The 21,818-nt window shown below is 39.7% G+C and overlaps 2 protein-coding genes across 7 annotated transcripts in view; one reads left to right on the forward strand and one right to left on the reverse strand.

The window, feature by feature from the left end:
• Positions 1-662: 662 nt before the first annotated feature.
• Positions 663-5,829, reverse strand: zdhhc6 (zinc finger DHHC-type palmitoyltransferase 6). Of its 2 annotated transcripts, none has more exons than XM_034107897.2 (11): positions 5,742-5,829; positions 4,422-4,958; positions 4,146-4,237; positions 3,881-4,040; positions 3,609-3,767; positions 2,976-3,029; positions 2,510-2,677; positions 2,298-2,339; positions 1,857-2,002; positions 1,387-1,433; positions 663-1,303 (listed from the first exon to the last, which is right to left on the reverse strand). In XM_034107897.2, the coding sequence occupies exons 2-11, from the start codon at positions 4,686-4,688 to the stop codon at positions 1,203-1,205; spliced, it is 1,236 nt and encodes a 411-aa protein (XP_033963788.1). In that variant the 5' UTR covers positions 4,689-4,958; positions 5,742-5,829; the 3' UTR covers positions 663-1,202. The 2 variants fall into 2 exon arrangements, with proteins under 2 accessions (XP_033963788.1, XP_033963787.1); XM_034107896.2 differs by having other exon boundaries at positions 1,857-2,005.
• A 174-nt stretch (positions 5,830-6,003) lies between these two features.
• The window catches only part of vti1a (vesicle transport through interaction with t-SNAREs 1A), a 112,479-nt gene continuing 96,664 nt past the window's right edge, over positions 6,004-21,818 (forward strand). For 2 of the 5 annotated variants that reach the window (XM_034107542.2, XM_034107543.2), the window contains exons 1-3: positions 6,004-6,203; positions 10,171-10,229; positions 11,164-11,274. In XM_034107542.2, the coding sequence (XP_033963433.1) occupies positions 6,110-6,203; positions 10,171-10,229; positions 11,164-11,274 (264 nt within the window). In that variant the 5' untranslated portion in view covers positions 6,004-6,109. The remainder of the gene's footprint in view (positions 6,204-10,170; positions 10,230-11,163; positions 11,275-21,818) is intronic. The other 3 variants (XM_034107540.2, XM_034107545.2, XM_034107541.2) reach the window with 3 other exon arrangements.

Below are 21,818 nucleotides of genomic sequence, written 5' to 3' on the forward strand. Positions count from 1 at the left end.
TGTGTCTGCTTGATTTGACCGGACTTTAATAGTGTATTACTTTACAGGTCGATTGAATGACATTTACAGCTTTATTATATGAATCCATTAATGTTTGTTTTGACCCTAACCCTAATAAAATACAGATGAAGCAAAGAGGCTACAGAAAAACACAACAGACCCAGGATAAATACATATAGAGATCATTAGACGACATGACAAGACATTTTATTTTTTAGTTAATGCCAAGTAACCTATAATAAGATCCCGAGCAGATAAAGAACAATCAGTGAGTTATTTAAAGCACTTGCATAGGTGTGCAAAAGCTTTAAATAAATATGTTACTCTTTGTTACAAGTTTTTACAATTTGTAATAGTTTTATTAAAACATTTTTGTTTCAGGAGAACTTTGAATCCTTGTTTGAGGTATTCTGGCTGTGCAGTATAAGTGTATTTACGCATACTCAATGTAAACATAATTGCAAAGTTTAAGTGAAACGTCCTTGCATATACGCCGCCATCAATTCTAATTTTTCACCGAAGACCTAATTATTTGACAGATATACTCAAAGAATGAAAGTTGTAAGTCATGCACACATTCAGTATGAACTCAGCCTTTGTACTTACTTGTGTTGCATGCAGGTATGTTAGGTAGATTCTAGAGCACAAAAACAGGAGTCGAGTTTTGCAGAAGATATTTTAATTTTCAATTTAGAGTTTGAGGCCAACAGTTTGTTTTGTAACAAAAATAATAAAAAGAAATAAAGTGTAATTTCCATACTGTAGAAAGAGTTGCATGAAGAAGTCCCGGGGTAAACTGGGCAGAGGCATTGCATAATTAGCAAAAAAACACAAGTAAATACAACAGATTCAAGTAAAAAGTTTGTAATCAAAACAAAGTCACATTTAAGCTTGGGGGCAATTCTTGGGAAATTAAGACTCTTGCTGGGTTTCACTTTTGGTCAGAGGAGTACAACTGAACCCATGGGACCACTAACTCTCCAAACTCTGTAGTCATCTTTAAGTAATGAATTCAAGTTGCTCAGTAGGACTTAGTGAACTATGTTCCTTTAAAAAATTCAAGTTGGTCAAAGTATGAGTTGTTGAAGGTGAGCCTGCAGCAGGAGGCACGACATCTTGAGTGGATGTATATTTATGAACATGGACAGAGACCTTTTGTTCAGTTTAACTCCCCTGCTCTACTTGAATCCTCTTCCAATATATTAATTGACTTTCTTATCGCTGGTGCTATCGCTTGCAGCTGTGTCATAATGGCACTTCTCCACACATCGTCTTGGAAACCATCCCCTTACACGGTCTCCTACTGTAAAAAACAGCAATAAAGGACACAGTTATACATTTGTTAGAGGGAAAACCTAACTTTAACCTTAGCCCATCACAACTTACCTATATTATGCTCCTCGTTCAAAACTTTGTCTCCATACATCCACCATCTGAAGAGAAAAACCCCCCCCATTAAATAGAAGAATTTAAATGGACAATTACAATACAGTTCTGGTGCATTACTCATGGATTTAAATATAAATCAAAGATCACATTTCAGAAACGTTGTGAGAGAGGAAGATGTGTTTTAGAGTTTGTTTCAAAGAAAACTACAACTGCATAAACACGACAACATTTTGGATTTCAAGCGGAAAAAAGAGGAAAAGAAGCAACTTGTAAGCACAACTACAATAGGTACGGTCAGTCTCATTTTGCTTCACTCAGGAGACAATTCTGAGTCAAGTGTGACACCTAGTGGTATAATTTGGTATCCCAGTCTGGTCAGGTGTTTGGCCTTATATCAAACCATTTTAGACATTTTGTTTTTTTACATCAACAATTCAGAGATCTACACACACAAATAACCAACTTACTTAGTGCCACGAGTTGCCAGGATGGTGTCCCCTTTAATGAGGGGGATTCTGGGCTCTTCGGTGCAGGGGGTTCTGAAAAAGGTTTGGAGTCCCTTGCTGAGAGGACAGCAGGCTCCATTATAGTTCTCCACTGCCTGATACTGGACCTGCTGGCCGATGCATACAACATATCTGATTATTATACTGCTCCCACAACAAACTTAATTTAGACATGATAATAATGTGGGTTAATAAAGTCACATTCATCAATCATAATTAATTTCAATGTCTGACAACATTTCTGACAATCTGCATTCAATTACAGTGATTTTGTCTTGATGTATGAAGCACAATTGATTAAATCTCACAAACATTCCGCTGGAGTCGTATACATCCTAGCCAATCCAAATTAAAACCTTCTCTTGTGTATCTGTGTGTAAATCAAGTCCACATGGTACTTACACTTCTCACTCGTTTATCAGCTTTCTGCTTCAGTTGTTCAATCTGTTTGAGGGAGAACAAGACAATTAGCCTCACTTAAGTCTCACTGTTATCCAGGAAATGTATCAAGAATAGGATTTATTAGAATACCTAATGCTAAATAAAAAATCAAAGAAACTTTGACATCAGAAATACAAAGAAAGCTCCAATACTAAACAACAAACTGAACCTACAGTTAAGGTGTGCTGGTGACACTTGGGATAGACTGGCCATACGAGGCCGTCCCCCTTGGGCGACCCTGTCCACGTAAAGACTTGTTTGAAGTTGAGCCAGCGGGTGCCGAGGTCGTAAGGGAAGATGAAGTCCTCCCCTGTTTGGTAGTGCTGTATTCTGTCTTTGGCCTAGTGGAAAACACAGAGGAGGTTGTGTTCGTATGTCTTTCAATAGGACTGTTTAGGCGGGGTGGTGTCAAGTTTCAGCCTGCTGTATTGTACTGACAGATGATCCTGGGATGTGTGTAAATTAGTCATAAATGGAACATTTTGTATTTAAAGAACAAAGCTTTAAATAGCAAAGCTTGTGACATTCTACATTATTGTTTGTAGATCAAACAACAAATAATACAAAAAGGCACCCATGTTAAATAAAACTGACATATCATCACAAAACAAGCATTGGAAACCAAAGAAACATCTTGACCTTTTCCTCGATCCAGGACTCGATCGAGGTCTTATTTCGAAGGATGACTTTCATCTGAAAAAGATAGACTATTTCAGTCAACTTATATTTGCCTTTTAGCTTGATCGTAGGACTTTTATACACCAATAAATGTCTGTTACATTCAAGCCTTCACCAAACGAGGTCACTCAATGCTGAACTAGGCTATCCTAATACCGCAAGGGAATGCTCTCTTTATTTTGCAGTGTACCAGAGCTGTAGTGTCTGTGGAAACTCTCTTGCTCTGGTGCACTGTCATGTGTCAACTAGTCAGAGCTATAGGGGCAGGAAGGGGGAACAGCAGTTTAAAGTATGGAGGAAAAACCTAAAAAGGGTCTGCAAAAGCTTCTTCAGATGAGAAAACAGCGTTAAGATAAAGGGGACCACTGGGGGAGCCGCTGCAAGCTTACCTGAATGCATAGGCATTTGTCATAAGCACACATCAACAGTGTTTGTGTAGTTTTGCTCACTGCGAGAAGTGGGAGATAGAAGTTCTGCACACTCGAGCTTTAATAAATGGCATCATTTCCAAGGTTAATGCTGAAATTATCATTTCAATGACAGCAATAATTGCCACAAGCTACTATAAATGTACAACCCCAATTAAAAACGTACCTGTATGGCGAAGAGCATGCCAACGGCAATAGTGGTGCCAAGTGCCAAGCCTAAGGCAAAGAGTGTAGCAGCAAAGGCAGGCACACTGAATGGCATGAGAGGCTGGAATTGACGCACAGCACTCATATCAATCTTTACAGTGCTCCAGCCAAATGATATCTACAGTTAGGAAAATGAAAACAGTGTGTATCAAAATGATTAATTAACTGGAAAAGCTGTGTTGGCAGTAGGCCATGAAAAGCATAGTGTGGTGTGGTAAGGAGACTACTGACTCTCTCATACAGCTGTGTGTACATGGTCATGATGAAGATGATGGCAGCATGTGAGCATCCCATTGGAGCCAGCAGCAAGAAGCTGGTGAAGTAGGCGTGGTTCAGGTGGCCGCAGCAGTTGTTGATCCAGGGGCAATGGTGATCCATCTTCATCACGCACCTAGTGGAGGGGAGGCAGAGGAGAAGAGGAGTGGTGGGGAATGTTAGGTTGTTTTTTTACATAACAGATTATATGATGCATGCTCTTTAATTTTCACACAGCTACCTGTTACATTTGCGACAATGGTGCGACCTGGGGGCCTTGTAACCTTGGCACACTCTGCAGTACTGTAGGTACTGGGCTTCCAGTTGATTCTCCTGTTTGGGGATAAACAAAGGTAAATGTGTAATGAAATATATTTTATATGACTGTATGGTTTCACTCTATATCGCAACTTTAAGAGGTGATTTCACAGACATGGTCAAACCCTGTTCTGTACACTATTTTGTTTAAACAAACACTGAATGCTTTCAGCGTTAGTTTTTTATTGAGTATGCTTACTGGTTTCCAGCCTAAAGGGATGTATCCAGGTCCAACAAACATCGCATTGAAGTAGTTGTAGAAGATGAGAACAGTCCAGTTGAGTAGCATGATGAAGTTAATACTGCCTCCTGTAGTGTCTAGTGGCCAGTACCAGATAATGGAGTCCAGAATGGCCATGGTGGAGCATATCGAAATGACAGACAGGGCTATGACTGGACCCCAGTGGCACAGTCTTCGAACCTCATGGAGGTTCTGAAATGTCACAACATTTGACAGGAAATTCATCTTCTCGCGTTTGTACTAATATTTTGGTTGAGTTCCTGAAATGTATCGACGAAGCTTCAGTCTGTTAATTTTTGCCTCTGCTACCTTGCAAAGTCAGGAGTGCAGGTGAAGCACATATTTTTTCTCGTCTTCTGAGTACCCAGCAACTGGCCTGCTCTTGGGTCATTGGGGCTCTCCGTGTCCCATTGTTCCTTGCCGTGGCAAAGAGCAGCATCCTCTCCAGCCAATCTTCGGAGCACACTAGTCTTGTGTCAAAATCTAATTCCCCATCTAAGAGAAAAATAGAAAGAGAGAGACAATTACAAACACATGTGATCTACACTTAATGACCCAAGTTTGTGGTAGACACACCCAGTTGTCAGATTATTAAACACACCTACCTACAAATAATATATTGTAATATAACAGCCCTGTAATAAATCATTATCCCATAAATGTTATACGTTTTGGATTGATGTTGTTTGACAGAGAATACAATGTAATTTCCTGGAGTCTTATGTTAACAGTAATGCAACCTGATAAGAGAATCCGATGTTTTAAACTGTATCACAATGATTGTCCCTACAATAAAGGCAATCATATTAGCTAAAAGCTTTAGATCAAGCACACTAAACGCAAATCTATAATACACCAAAGTGGCTGACGCTGCATTTTTACTTATTGGAAAGCCATTGCATTTCCCAAACAGAGGACAAACTAATTAGCTTGTTACCAAGCTAGCTAAACCGCATCAAGAAAAATACATTGTATTTTAATAGTATATGTAGCTGTCAACATCAGACCACACTGGCAACAATAATAATTAACTACAAAAGGGATTGTGCATTTTGCAATTATTTTTGTTAGGTTTTGTAGAAGAGCTAACGTGACATCTGTAAACTAGCTAGCTAGCTTGTTATCCAGCTTGACAATATTAACGGATCACTGACACAAGGGGCTAAGAAAAAAACACGGATTATATTGCATCTTAAAAATATAACGAATGCATACTGATACGCATATATGAACATTTCGTATACATGGAGATAAAAACTGTCACTTTAAATTACCAACCTGTCCACTTCCTTGGTTTTTTTCTTCGATTTCTTCTGTGTACAAAGCGAGTGGAACCTTTCTGATGGTGTCTCACATATTGTTACCCCCAGCCTCTTGTGGACAAATTAAAATCCTCAATTTAATGTATTTATTTATTTATTATAATATAATTGTATTTGTATTTGTTAACCCTTGAAAAAAATAAACGTGACAGGTAGAGTCTTTTCACAAGCTGAATCACTTTTAGCGTCAGGAAAATAACATCATGTTTCTTACCGAGCGCATTTTACTGCGACTCAAGGAAGGAACTCCATTCTACCATTCGATACTTGTTGTTATTATCCTGAGCTAACTGTCAGCAACCTGTTTTAAACCTAAACGTCACAATGTCTTCTGACTTTGAAGCATACGAGCTGGACTTTGGGACCATTACAGCCGAAGTAACCAACAAAATTGGCCGAATTCCCAAACTAAGTGGAGGTAAGACAGTTATATAAATGAGTTGAACCGCTGAGCTGGAGCTGGCTATCAGTTAGCTGGCATTTCTCAGCTGAGAAGGATAGCTAACGGTAGCATGTATAGCCTACAGTACATGTTATTTCATCAATGTACTACCTTATCTTTGGGTAACAAAATGTATTGCGCAAAACGGTGACACACATATCGAGTGTGTTCTTGACTTTTATACAAATAGATGCATCACGTGTTGCTGGCTGACATAATAGCTTGTTATCATGTCTTAATGGATTTTAAAATGTGAGCCTAGAGACAAATAACATCTAATATTTTCTCCCGTTAGTTAAGTACGACTTAATGTATAGTCTTTTAACCTCAGTAATAGTAGGCTTAAAAGGACACAAGTCTTTGGTCACTGCTATTATAGTTGTTATTTGTAAATTAAAATAATCGAAATTAATTGATAGTAAGTGAGTTTTAACTGGTATTTCAGTCTTTCCATGGGATGACATAAATACCAGATAATACCAGATATCTGGATGATGAAAAAAAGGTGTTTTTTTCATGAATGGACATTGTTGAGTTTGAAATCACCATGGCAACGCAGCAGCTTGTTGCGTTTTCATGCACCAATGAAACTGGATTTCCATTACAAAATGATCAATGTTATTGTTGATTTGATTCTTTATTACACATTACACATTATACATCAGTGTGAATACATCTGTGTGTGTTTATGTTTCCTATTACATCTTTCTGACTAATAGATTCTAGAATAGCTATCAACTCAATGCTTGAAATTGAATATGTGTGTGAAGAAAAAGATAGAAAGATGGATGGATGTTTGCCATGATCAAACAGTCTATGTTAGCCAAATGATCTTTTAAAGGGTTTAAATAGGGGTCAAGTCATATTGGTTTCTCCTTATTTTCCGATTTGCCTACTGAAGATCTGTTTTCCTTTTCAATACAGATATGATTGATGGGTCTGTATTGAACATGCAAGTGACAAGTGTTCAACTCGGAATGTATTTATTTTTGTCGAATAGAAAATATGTATTTATGTTTTGACCAAATCACACTGTGAGGCTCAGTGAGTTCATCGTGACTACTATATAAATCATTAAACACCATAACAACTAAGAATAACGTCTTGGTTTGGTGGCAAGGTCTGCAAATGGATGCTGCACATAGAAGTTACTAACATAGTCACAATGGTGTACCAACAATCCATAATTTGAAAAGGATTTATAAATGGATGGGAACAGGCACAGCCTTCAGTATACAGGTCAAAGATGATGTGATAGATCCTACACTCATGTGTTACTGGCTTCTTTACTTTCGTAAGGTAGGAGCGCTTTGGCACGAGCTTCAACCTGGCACAGACCAAAAAGGCTGAGGGCTGAGCAATCTTTATCCCTCTCTCTCTTTGTGGTATTTCTAAACGTTCTGGTCTATCCCTCTATATGTATTTGTATTAAGGTCCCACAAAAGGATGTAACAAACATGTATTTGAATAGTGCAATTCGATTTTTACTAGTGACAATTAGAATTGGAGTCAGAGTTTGCATTTTTGTTAATAGGTAAAATAAAAAACAAGAATGAGAGGCAGCATGTGACTTCATACTGATATTTTACAGTGTAAAATACACAGCACGTTATTTTAATTTACACCAACTGCTCAAATCCATTAGGATATATAAATATCAAGTATTGCAGAGATGCTATTTAAGGAACTGTAAATGCTGTGGAGCTGGAAAACTTGGATTGCCCATAACTGACTTCTCCTCTAAGTTTATTCTCCGTTTTGACGGCTAAAAACTGTTTCCAAAACCTACCTGGAATATTATCGGCCTTGCTCATTGTTATTTCAAAGGGCACTGCCTCTCACCAAACCTCGCCTCACTGAATATTTCGCGTTTGGAATTGGCATCTTTGAAGCTTCATGGCAGCCCATTCCACAGTGTAATTCCACATTGCATCCTCTCGCCATCTGTTGACTGTGTCACAGTAAGCCCATATGAATATGCACAAAGCCGGGAAATGCATTACAAACATAAGTAGATGTTCAACGTCTTCTGCCACCAACAAATTAGTCAACATTTGAATTTGAATTCCCTCCGTTCTCATTAGGGTTTTCTTCTTTTTCTTAAGTCAATCTGGCTCTTCTTCCTGAAGTGGCTGCATTTTTCTTAGTGATTTGACAACCCTCTATTTAATACATTAATATAGCTCCAGACAAAGGGCTTTTGTTATTGCTGTTGTTGTATCTCTCTATTCACATGTGCACAATGGCTGATAATGGCCAGAGTGTATGGAAAAAATGGCATTGACTGTCTTCATTCATTCAATCAAAGCCCTACTTCTTCTTTGTTTGCCTTACTTCTGGGTACAAAACTGCTCATCTGTTCGTCAGCAGGTTCTAGTCTCGGTAAATAGTCATACATATTTCACAGCCCTCCAGCTCGGGCCTGAGTTTGAGTAAGAAAGCAGCGCTATCGCACCTTCCAGTGAATGGCCTCTGGCTATTTACTGTGTAGGTTTCGAGGCTGGACACGGGTTTTAAAAATGCATTTTAGGGCTCGCTAAAGTTGATGTTGGTCCGTGGAGCCTGAGAAATAAAGATATTGGCTTAGATTTCTTCTTATGATTTTGTTGTCCCACAACTGATAGTCTTGTGGTTTGCTTTGAAGCTATGTTGACTTTGAGTTGAATTATTTAAAATGATCAAATATTTATCACAATAAAGCTTCTCCTCAAAATATATATATTTTTTTAATAAAATATATTTTTCGTGAAAGTATTACTTTCAAGAAACTATCTAAAGTTAAATAAAAAATAATTGAATACTGTTAAGATAATGTTTTTTTTAATAGAAACAATCTAAATTGGCCCTACACTGTCTTTGTTGATCTCTTTGCTCCCTAGTTCTGTAGATACATAGTGTCATCTAAACAAATCCAAAATATTATTAGTAACCAATTAGCATATGTAAAATCATATTATATTATAAGTCACATCGGAATTTTTATTCAAATGACTGCTGTGATAAAGCTAAATATGCCATTCCTTGTTTATTTAATTTCGTATAAGGACAACTCAATACTAAATTAAATATTAAGTTATTATACTGTAAACTCTGTACTAGGATTGTCAATTGTTAATATACAGTCGCTTTTCTAAATAAATGGTTTTTAATCCTAAAAAATAATAAAAATAATGACACTACATGTTACCAGTGATACAATTGATGTTTCAAACTGGCTTTTTTGTGTGTCTCAGTTATGAATCCGTGAATATACCTATACTTGAATACGAGTAATTCAAGCACATTTGTCATGTATTTCAACATTTTGGTCAATCTTTTCTCCGTTTTTACCTCCATTAAAATAACCCGTGCTATTGATGCTTGTTTCAAACATTAAATGATTCTACAGGACCATATTTCTTCTTTTCATGCAGTTCACTTTCAGGGCAAAGAGCTAATTTTAGAACAGAGACCAGGTCTCATATGTGCAGAAATTAAATGATAGCGTGGCTGCCTTAAATAGCGATGGGATGTACGGTGCTTTACGTGCCTATTTGGAGTGCTCGCAAGTCGTAATGAGTTTCAATGGGTAATGTGGAAGAGCAGCCACAGGGTGATGAGCTGAACGGCGCGTTAGTCATTCTGAGTGGGACTCATACTTCTGGCAAGTGAGCAAAGCTGACACCTCCCTTCCCTTTGAGTTGGCACGAGGTGTCTCACTGCTCCTCAACAGAAACCAACAAAGGCCTCATAGACGCCAATAACTAAGAGACATCAAATGTTGGCTCGTCGTGTAGAGAGAATGTGTAAATATATCTTCAAATATGTCCTTGTGTGTTGTTTTCTCCCAGTCTTTCTTTCTCTCTCCCCCTCTCTTCCCCCGTTGCGGGGGAGTTAGATTGTTGTCATGAAGCGCTGTTCCTCTGTCGGCTGATCAATATGTTGCTGTTTTTTTCCCTTTCAGAGGAGAAGACACAGCTGGTTCTAAATGTCGACAAACAGCTTGAAGAAGTCAGAGAGTTGGTACGTCTTTGATCAGTAATTTTCTCCTCTTCCCATTTCCTAAATAATGAATTTGTGGAAAGAGGGAGGGTACCATTTTCTCTGGCACCAGACAACAGCACCTGTATTATCCTGGTGGTGACATGACATGCAGACACACACACAGACACACACTTCACATGGTGGAAAGGAGGCTTCCTCCACACATGATTACTTTCCAGTAATCTGCTTTTAAGTGACACCCCTATGACACATTTCAAGCCATTATCTTGAGGTGGGAGCCTTCATGTCGCTGTTTAAAAACGAGCAAAGTCACTTGACAGAGACAAATTGTTGTTGCAGTTGTCGTGTTATGTCACAGTGATTAGTTTCCTCCAAATGCGCCACGGAGAGACCTGTCTAGCCATGCATCAAATGTACTTTTACTTTATTCACTTTGACATTGTTGGGCCTGTGCATGTCGCTGAAATGAAGGGGCGCTCACATTTGATAGTGTATTTATTTACAGAACAGCCTTCCTCTGTCGCAACTTTCATCACAGCTGAGTGACGTGAGCGGGAGGTATTTTCATTTTACAATCAACATTGGAGCATATTAAAGTTATTGTTGCTGGAACAACTCATTTCAGGAAGTTCAATATTTTCAGAGTTGTCACAATTTCTATCTTAGGCAGCATTTTGTCATAGATAGTAACCTTTGTGAGACGTGCGTAGATTGTAAAACAATAATAATTAGAGGATTTTATTTCAGCATTCGTTCAAGACTGCTATAAAAAAAATATATAATAAAAAGTGCTGATTTCACCAGGTTTGTACCTTCACATTATGAAGTCAATTTGGATCAGAATATGTGTAATGTTTTGTATTCCAAGTTATTCTTTACTTGTGAAATGAATTGGATAGTGTTATCCTGGAAAACGTTTAGTGGAGGTAACTGGGTTTACTGCGGGTTTCAGCTGGAGCAGATGGACCTGGAGGTGCGGGAGATCCCCATCCAGAGCCGGCCAATGTACAACAGCAGACTGAAGAGCTACAAAGGGGAGATAGAGAAGCTGGAGAAAGACTTTGTAAGTACCCACACACATGCTTCAAACTTTATGGTTATTTAAACATTACAAACATACCGCACACGTCAACAATCCACTTTAGAGTTACTTTTAAAATACCCTGCTGTGTAGAGAATACACTATTTATGTATCAGTGTAGGTGTCACAGTCACAAATCACACACACACACGCACACGCACACACACTGAAGCTCAGAGGTGCGTCCACTGAGGCTAATTCCGAGTGGAAGTTTGAACTTGCATGTGTTGCCTATTGAGAACAGGCTGTGTGTTTGTGTTGTTGCAGAAGAATCTGGCCTTGTTTAGTAATTCATGAATCGCGGTATGTCTTGACTTGATCTCCAGCCTCTATCAAAGCTTAATGAACAGCCCAGTCAGGTTGTTGCCTTACGGAATAAGGCTGATTTCACTTGTTCCATTTGTAAGAGCAATAACTGTACTTAATGTAAATCCAATACTTGCATATTCTCTTCTTCCCTTTGTGTCCGATTTCGCTAAGTTGAAGGACATCTTAAGTTCACTGATTCTATTTAAATCTTTACCTTGCCTAGATATGTATCTTTAATGATATTTTCCCCTTATGTTATTGTTTTCTGTTGTCAGTTTTGTTTTGCCGATACTCACAACACGATAGCAAACCCGTGGTGTAAATGCAACCGACCTTGAGTTTGAGAAAAGACGAGTGCTTCCACAAATCTAATGTGATGTGTGATAAATCCACAGACTCAGAATGGGCTGGATAGTACATGCTGAATGTTATGTTTAGATAGTTAATGGCAGCATTTTACCTAGTTGCTAATGTGGTTCCAATTAAGTATTACACTATTTTCGGTTTAAGGGCAAAATACATAAAACACACTTTTCTCAAAAACCTTAATATGAATTCAAGGTGTAGCTTTCCTCTCAAATGTGAACAGTTTCTTTACTTGGAAAGAGTATTTTGTTGTTGTTTAGTTTTTTCTTGAAGGAAACGATTTCAGGAAATAATGGTAATTATTACAGATCATTAAAAATACACGGTTGGAGACAGCTTTTCTCCAAAGAAATCTGAATTACAAGTTTAAAATGTCTTGTCTTTGTTACAAAAGGAAATGAAAGCTGCAACAATCACATGTAATTCAGTGAAATATGAGATATTTATCAATCATATTGACATGTTGTGTTTCTTAGCCCATGCTGCTGACCAACAAATGAAATCAGAACCTGCTCATATTTCACCAAATCGTTAACTCAAACATCTGCCTAATACCGTAGAACATTCACCATGCAATAAAACAAATCCCTATTCAATGGAAAGTACAAACAAACAAGTAAACATGCATAAACAACCCATTTGGATGGAGCTATCCTGTGCCAGTGATCAGGGAGAACACCACAGAGAAGTGTTCGCTGAGATCACAGGAAGAGATCTCACTTTCCTCGCCATGGGCATTTAATTGGCTTGTGATTAATCTTGAACTTTTCTTCTCCACACACTTACCGTGCTCAATCATCAAGCAGTAAACCCCGCTGTGGCTGATATTGCTGCACGTTTTCATTACTTACATATGTATGCTTGTTTTTTGGTCAAAATGTGTTCTTATAAAACAAAATGTTTCATGCTCAGATCCTAATTGTTTCTAAAATCGTACTTCATATCAGTGCACACTTGTGTATCAAGGCCCACAATGCTGACATGCAAAGCAGAAGGTAGCAGTAGGACAGTCTGACTGGATGAAGAATAAAAGAATATTGCCCTGCGTGTAACTGTGACTCCACCGTTTAGCGGAGACATTTTCGTTTTTACTCCTCTGTGTGTGGTGTGGTCCGATCAGTGTGCATTTAAACCAGGATCACCCACCTCACACGGTAACATCAAGAATATCTGGTCCCCCGTAAATCTGATGCAAGTGTTCAGAAGGCAAGAACTTCAGCCCCCTCTGAAGTGCCTCAGATGTGCCAAATGCTATAGCTCAGCCTCTCACTTCCTGCAGGCCCAGGGAGGACATGACACTCGGCTCGAAAGGCGTCTAGTGGAAAAAAGGCAATCTCCTTTTCTTTTTAATGTAAAATGCTCTGGCTTTGTTGTGCTTTCTGTGGATATCAAGGTCTTTCCACTCCCTCACTACCCCCACCCCAATCTCACCCCCTACCGGCCTCCCACGGGTGTCTCCCCCCTTAACCTGCTCTCTCATCCTCCCTTTCACCCGTGGTTTGAAGTCTTGCTACCACCGGTGTGCCAGCTTGAGACCTCATGGCTGCTCCTTTCCAGACAGGGCCCGAGTCGACCTCAGTAACCCAGCCATTTCATCCGGGAAGACAACTTATCAAACGGGCATCCCAAAGGTGTATATATATATATATGATGTGGCTTTGTTGGCTTGGCTGACAGCTTCATTGTGATAATAGAGGGGGACAGTGGGGGTCTTAAAGGTGCTGGGTCGTGACAAACGGGCACCAAAAAGAAAGTGTGGACATGTTTAAATGAAACAATGAAAATCCTATTTGGTGGCTTTTTTCTGGTCAGGGGAAGCAGGATGGCTCTTAGCAGTGTCTTTGATCAGGTTAGGAAGAGGCCCGGCATAAGCTTAATTTAATGAAATCTATCGGGTAAACAGAGCCACCATCCTCAAAGGGTCCGTCCCAGTAGGGGAGGTGGGGGGTCTGAAGACGTCTGCTGTGTCTGACAAAACACAATCCACTTTTAAGGATGTGACTGAAATGATATACCATGCTAATTGCGGAAGTGTGACGTCTCTGAGAAGGGCATAACAAGATGTCCTAAAGCAACATTGCCTCAGAGTTTTAGAGATGGTTTTATCCTGTTGTCAGTACACCTGGTGCTTTAATATGTTTTAGTGAATGTCAAATATGTTTTGTCTAATGCAGATTTTATTCGACCTGCAGTTATCATTGTGTTTTGAAGAACTTTAGATGGGATATCACTGGTTAAACCGATTTTAACCAACTGTGTCCAAACTTGAGCTTTCCAGTTTTTCAGTTCCGTGCATTAATCGAATTTTCACAAGAAAATGTAAAAGGCGCATCTTTTAGCTCGCTGTTATTACTCCACATTACATGTATTGTATTATCTATTGTGATTTTAAGGGTGCCCATTATCATTTGGCCGGAGGCAACAGCTGGAAGTTAGCAATGTTTGTTAAAGCTGCCCCATTTACTGCTTTTTGTGACAGTTGATTAATTGGGACTGACCACGACACTATAAACAAATAAACTAAACTAAACATTAGCAAGTTAGGGCACTCAACATATTATTGTATGCCTATTTTCTAGTGCAGTGTTCAGAGAGGCCTCTTAATAATGTGTTTTTACTCAATGTACTGGCTGCTGTGGTTGTTGATCTCTTTGAGCAGCAGATGGCGGTGTTGCTCTAAGAATGATCCTCTTCTTCAGGTGCAGGACAAGGACAACATTGGGCACATTAACCAATTACTTTGCCTTTCTGATGTATGAGTGGACTCATGATAAAACCTTCCCTTTATTACTCTGCCTGACCTCATTAGTGTTGCCTTGAACATGTGTGTTATCAAAATGTCCTTGTGGCAAAAACCCATTTAATGGCCTCCAAGTTTATGTATTTTCTTTAGTTTGTCTCTTTCCGCAGTCAAGCTCTAAAAGGTCATTAAGGCAGCAAAACAAATTACGAATTAAATAACGATAAGTCTATTTCAAATGATATTGTGTAAACATTTGATACTGTATCTCTTCCGTCTCCTCTCCCTAATTAATCTCTGTGACATCAGGTGTTACTGCTGATAATTCCCCTCAAGTTGTGTTTAAGGTGATGAGATTATTTCTTTTGCATTTTGTTGTCTTTTCAATAGCAAAACACTTCTGGTCCAAATGTGAGAAGCTTTTGTGTTCAAGGATCCTTGAATCTGATAAAGGTTAATTGGTAGTCATTAAATATCAAGCACTGACAAGTTCTGAGGTAGAATTCTTCACATTTTATTTTGTATTTAGTGGAATTGGATGTCAACGATGGTCAAGGCTAATTCGTTGGTACAATGTAGCAGGTTTTATTTAGTTCTATAACCAGAACCAAAGCTATTGTTGCTTTCCATAAAATGCTGTGTAGTAATATATCAAGTACCTTGAACATGTCATCCTGTACCTAGCAGCATTATTTCTTTTGAGATGTATATCATTACGCAATTTTTATATTAGATTCTCCATAATGTAAGGTTATTCAAGTTGTGAATCATCTGAGGTTGGCGTCGTCAGAACAGCAGTGCTTACAGTATTTTAGACCAAGGTTTGAAAATACAATTTAATCATTGTATTTTTCCTCTAAGGTCATTTATTACATTATGGATATTAAAGTTAATATGTTCTGTTATTGAGTCATTTAGCCAACTGTCACAGGGATATATCTTTATTCCTAAATTCTGATTGTCCGTAGGGGTTGTTGTTTGGAGTGAGTCACGGACGGTCAAGTGTGTTTTCTGGACCGCCTTAAAAACCTTTAGATGGATGCCTCCTGTCCGCCCAGGGACACAATTAATGTTTTTCCAAAGAGCCAGCCAACCTTGAAATATTGAACAGTTTATTTGCCAGGTACACAGAGGTGAATGGAATATATAAAAAAAAGCTCTTGCTGCTGATACCATTTGTATTTCTTGTCTTACCTGGATATACAAGTTTGATTAGTTGTTTTCGAACTGACCTTCTAGAGTTGTCTTCAAATCTCAAAAAGCAACAAATTGGTACATTGGACTTTTTAAAGAGCACCATGTAAATAAGGGCGAATGGTTTAATACAAAAATGAGGAAATTCAAATATAATCAGTGAAAGATTGAATCATGCGTGTAGAATGTGAACACCTTATATGAGGCCAAGGCAAACTACTTTATCTCGTGGTTTTTATTCGGTTCCCCGTCAGAATAAATTGTCTTGTTGTAGAAGAACTAATGAATGACTCTTGACTTTACCACACACAGCTCCGGCTGCTCTTTCAGCTGCCAGTAAGAACGCTATCAGAAGTTTTCCATAAGCCTCTTTTCCTGTTTCCAAACCCCAGAGCTATGTGTTGCTTCTGCATCTGAAGGTCACCCACCATCGGTTCATCATTGGCAATGCATTAACATTGTTCCAGGGTTTTTCAAATGCCATGATGTAAAGTATAGGGTATTGTCTCCATGTGAAATCTTCCTGTCTTGGGTTCAAGTGTAGGTTCTTATTTACTCTTCACTCAAAGCATATTAATACCACTTTTGTTGTTGAGGAAACCGAAAAGACGGAAATGAGGCTGTTTTTTCATTTAGGTGCTGTGCGAATGTTTACGTCCAATTTTATAATTAGTGGTCACGGACGATCCAAGGTTGTGGAGACTATCCAACTTTAGCTGATAGCGGCCATACACTCATTGTGTTTGGCACACTTAGCAACCTAAAAGGGGAAAGAATACTTTGCAAAGTCATAAACGTTTGTGTTCATCTTAAGAATTTAAAAAAGGAAATAAACGTGTTTTATTTTTTAAACCAGATGCTGATAATTACGTTGAGATTTAGGTTTTGATGGGAGGTTTTAGGACCACTGTACTTCCCACACTTCACTAGTAGTGATAAATAAATCGGCATCGTTGTAATCCATCTTGAAGGGTTCTTGTTTTTTGCCCCCTGTCCTCGTTTCTGGTGACTCCTGCAAGTAGACAACATGACAGACACACATTAGTTGGATGTAAGACACTGTAAATCGTCTTAGGTTGCCTTGGCTTGCTTGTTCATATTAAACACTGAGAAGTGAAGGCAGATTGACTCTTTCTATGGTTTATTGCTTAACAAACCCATCAATGACACCAAAGTCTCATAACTTTTAACCAGTTTTAAAAGGACTCCCCCAATTGACAGCAGTTTTTCTCCGAGTGCAGATTTAAGATGTAAACGAACGGATCCTCTTCTCTACTTATGAATGATGTCTTTCATTTGGAAGTTGTTGTGCACAGTATGTCTTCCTCAAGCCCTTTGTGGATTTGTGGCGTTGGAGGCTTTTCCATGTCCGCTTTATGGACACCAAGATGGGATTCATTTGCGGATTAGCCCTTAGTCACTCATGTTTCATGGGTTTGATGGTGTAATAGCAGCAATGGGTCATTTTTGGGTTGAAGGACAGTGTCAGAATAATGACAAAATGACGTGTTCATATTTCGTTTTCAGAAAAAAATCCAAGTGGACACACCAGAATTTCCCACCATAAGCAATCATTTAATAGAATTGAATACATTCTTTGTGTAACTTTCTTCTTCAACTAAAACACACATTTTTTAATTATTGTGAAAACTGTGAATAATCATTAATAAGTAATATCAAGTAAAGTTTTCAAATGGAAGTTTTATTAACGGTTGAATGGTATATTTTTCAAGTTCAAAATGCCCCTTATGGCAAATTATTGTTGGTACTGCTGCTATATAGTTTATTCTCAAGCATTTAGTTTGTACTAAGACACAAAACTAAAACCGAGCTTTAAAAGCAGCAAGTCTTTACACTGGTGTTGTCCTTATTCAAACCAGATCTGATATGGAAGTTACAGAAAACGTATCACAAATAAAACACGTTTGCCAACCATTTCTGAGATTATGATAAGTATTAAGATAAGGGTCCCAGACACAGAGGCAGGAATACATTTTGGCGACATGTGCTTTACTGTCATCCTGATGAGTTTTATGGTCATTAACAAGACGAGTTCTTGTCAGTAGTCGCAGTCGCAGAAATCACATAGCCCATCATTTGTAAGCCGATCACCTGTTCTCCCCCCCCCTGTCTCTTTATGTTAACACTTGTCTGTATGGACGGGGTATCTGCATTATGCCTGGAGCACAGGTTTTGTTTGTCAGTGTGCAAATTCGACCGTTATCCTTCCACGCGATCGCTTCCTCTGTCGCTTATCTCTCATGGCCCCTCCAAAGTCGCCGTTCTTCCGCACACACTGACAGCGATCAGTATAGCTTTCAGACGCTTGTCTGGCTGAGTCTGCCATGAAGCGAAGGCCCTCCCAGGTCCCCTCGCTGTCCTCGGGGCTTGTGTGATTGAGTGACTGGAGTGAGTGGGGGCCAAAGATAATAAGGGGGGGAATATAAAGACATGGGGCGATGATATGATAACACCCCCTTCCTCCTCCTTTCTCTGCTCCCTCTTTTTTACTCCCCTTTCCACCTCCCCTTCACTTTTCCTTCTGTTCTTCTTTCTGTCCTACCCCCGTTTGCTTGCACCGAGCCTGTCCCACGCAGTACTGTAAACCAGAAGTGACATGTGACACCCACTCCCCAGTGATGTGCTGACAAGCGGGTGCTAGAATAGGTGACAATGTTTTTTCTTGCCAGACTGGCTTAAGTATGGTGAAGGGATTCATGAAGTATTTATGAAATATATTATGAATCACTGGGTCTGTGTTTTTCCGGCAGTGGCATTTGCCTTTTTAATAAGTAAGCCTCAAATAAGGCGAGAGTGAGGAAAGGGGTAAGAACTCTTTACATTGCATCTTTACCAACGAGAAGCTCTATGTTTACAAATGTTTTTCACCCCTGCTCGCACCCACACACACACACAATTAAAATGAGTTTCTTCCTCTCATCCTAAGTGTTTCTAATGAGGGAGCGTGTCAGAAAAAAAGGGGAAGTGTTTTTGCTCTCAGCGACCAACAATTTTGCCTTTTCTCTGCTGTTTTTGAAGCCTGCAGTGGAATCTGGCTGTGGCCTTGATCAGAATTTCATTGTGGAAGATGAATTAGGTCTTCTTTTTCAATCATCCCAGAGGTTGGCCACCATTAGAGCATCAGCGTGCTCCTGCAGTGAGACTAAACTCTTTAGTTTTGTTCCCATTATTACCATAGATCACTTGTTTGTATCGTCAAACTTTTTGTACATTTTCTCTTTGGACATTTTTACTTCGGAATAATCACATATAATATTCTTTGCTTTTTGCGCTTGAATGTATCAAATGGCCAATATTTCCCAGTAGGAAAACATATTTGTGCAATTTAAAAAAAACTATAATATTTAAAAAAAAATGGCTCAGTAAATTGCAGATGATTGAATTATTCAACGTCTCTATTTATTCGTTTACATGTTCTTTTTCATTTGACTTTCGTTTTTTATAATCTGTTTTAAGAGTCATCATCTCTGTAGCCTTCAGGAGGCTTGTTCGCCAAATGTTTTGAACTACTGTTGTGAATTCCAGCACTAAAGCTGCAGACTCCCAGGAAACTGGTAAGTGTATTGGGAAGTTCAGGAGGGCACATGTTGGAAGGGCTTTGGAAGGGGGCCTTACTGGCCTCATCAGCATTTGAATGTGTTCTGGCTACTGAAATAACAAAGTATACATAAATATATAGAGATAATGATCTGGCTAAGTCCCTATATGTGCTGCTGTATTCTTATGCTAATGAGTGCGCTATTCAGCACCAACAATGGTCACATTACAAGAAAAGGCAAAGCACTGAAGGAGATAGTCTTCTCTGCGTGTCCACTGACGGACGTGCAAACGCACATGCACAGCAGGCCCGACTCCTCTCCCTTTGTGTCTAGGTTTTTTCTTTTTTTATTACATTTTTCAATTTTAGATAACACTCCAAGAATAGACATCAAACAGAAATGAATCATAAATCGAGGTCAGGAGTGAACCTCTTTCCAAAGCAGAGAAAGGGTTAAAAGTGAAGGTATTTCTTTCTTTAAAAAAGATGGCAGGACTGATAGGAGAGGAGCTCTTCTCAGCAGAGGGTTCAGTGAACCATATGTAGGTAGCCACAGGCTAATGGGCCGGTTGGTCCCTGGCTTGCCAGGTATCCTGCATTGCACATCTCCTAACACCCCCCCTCCTCCTCCACACACACTTTCTCTCTCCTCGTCATCCTCCAACACCCACCTCTACCACCCCTCCCACCTCCACTCTGTGAAAATCCCTCCTCCACTTTCCTCTAATCTCACCTTTTTCTCTGGTGCTGACCCGGGGAGGCCCACTTTATTCCCCACTGCACGCCAGAAGCCAGCGTTGTGATCGGAGCCCGGGCACCTGTGCTGGTTCCCCCTCTCCTCTCTCCTTGCCCTGGCTGCCCGCCTCCCCGACGGCTCTGCTCTATTGATTTACTCCTCCAACCACTGCTGTCTGTCTCTGTTTTGCACCACCAGCACCTAGGTCCCTCATCTCTATAACCCTCTCTCTTTTCCCTTTTTCTTTCTTTCCCTCTCTTGCTCTCTTCTTTCTTTCTTTCTTTTCATACTTTGTTTCGGTCCCCTCCTACACAACCGTGGGCTAAGGGAGGGAAACCTGACATAACACGATGGAGGGAAGGAGAGATGGAAGGATGGGGGTGTGGGAGGGGAAACGGGGCCTTTGATTTTTCATTAGAAGCGCCTCCATATTTTAATATTGGGTTTAATCGGGCCCTCATGCCTTAAAGAAATAACCATTGAGAGATGATCCCTCGGCCTTCAAAAAGTGTATGGCGCTTCTTCAATCGAAGCCCTCCTTGAATTGGCTCTTTTGTTTGGAGTTCACTTGCAATCCTTCCCCCTCTCCTCTCTTCTCTTTCCTCCTCTCGGCCTCTCGCTTTGTGGGTACAGTCGTTAGGCTTATTGACTGATCTCTGCTGTACTTAGCAATAGAAATGACTTTGACAGGGAAATACACCACCGGTATCACAGAGGTACGAGCATGAAAGCGCCCTATCAGTATAGTGTACTCTCTCACCAGCGAGGTATTTCCCCCAGAGATAAAATCCTGTTTACTTGCGTAATACAACTATTGATAGATTCAGTGATACAATTTAAAAATAGGAATTACATTTTTTTTTATGGGAATTCAAATAAAGAGAGGTTTTCTCACAGTCGCCCTGACCATCATGTTTTTATTTCATGACAAAATGTTTTTTTTTCCACCCTAAAAAAAGTCTCATCTGTCTGGATGTGTCGCAAGCTCATTTACTACCTTGCCGAGGTTGATCATTCACCTTTTATTTGTGTTTCTCAGCTTCTACAGTATGAGACTCCTTCAGGTTTTCCATGGAAGTGGAACACAATGGCGTGTGCGTAGAAGCCACCAAAGCACCAACCTGTGAGCTAATGAGAGACCCCCTGCTGTTATCTGAGGCTCCGGCTCCTCTACCACTGCTGCACTTCTATTAGGGGAGAGAACACACACACGGGGCCACCGTTCACATATGTTGTGCGCGTACGCTCTCTAAAGACGCTTTCCCTCGGACGCAAAGGCTCGTGGAAGCCTCCGTCGCTCACACAGTTACCCTCGCGCACGCGTGTGAGCTCACACAAACAGGCACTACAGTCAGAATCGGGGGATTGGGTGGCACCAAAGACCACAATGAAACAAAGGCACACATGACACCCTCCTGTGACAATCCCAATTGTAGCTACTTGCCTTTGTCTGATAATATATCAAATGTATTTAGAAAGAGCACTTACTTAATTGAACAACCTCTCCCAATTTGTTTGTGTTAAAGGAGAGTAGAAGACACCAGACAACAATTTGTGTGTGTGTTTTCCTTTGTGCCGCGCGCACATGTGTGTTAAACCCCTGCCAAGCAGAGATGCATTAT

This window comes from Pseudochaenichthys georgianus, chromosome 19, assembly GCF_902827115.2.
Source record: "Pseudochaenichthys georgianus chromosome 19, fPseGeo1.2, whole genome shotgun sequence".
NCBI lineage: Eukaryota > Metazoa > Chordata > Actinopteri > Perciformes > Channichthyidae > Pseudochaenichthys > Pseudochaenichthys georgianus.

Excerpts from the sequence above, each read along its gene's own strand:
- zdhhc6 (XM_034107896.2), bottom strand. The coding sequence starts at position 4,688 with ATGAATTTCCTGTCAAATGTTGTGACATTTCAGAACCTCCATGAGGTT. Across the intron at positions 4,238-4,421 it reads TCCCTTTAGGCTGGAAACCA|GAGAATCAACTGGAAGCCCA; the intron begins GTAAGCATACTC and ends ATCCCCAAACAG. Across the intron at positions 2,678-2,975 it reads AGTCCTGGATCGAGGAAAAG|GCCAAAGACAGAATACAGCA; the intron begins GTCAAGATGTTT and ends GTTTTCCACTAG.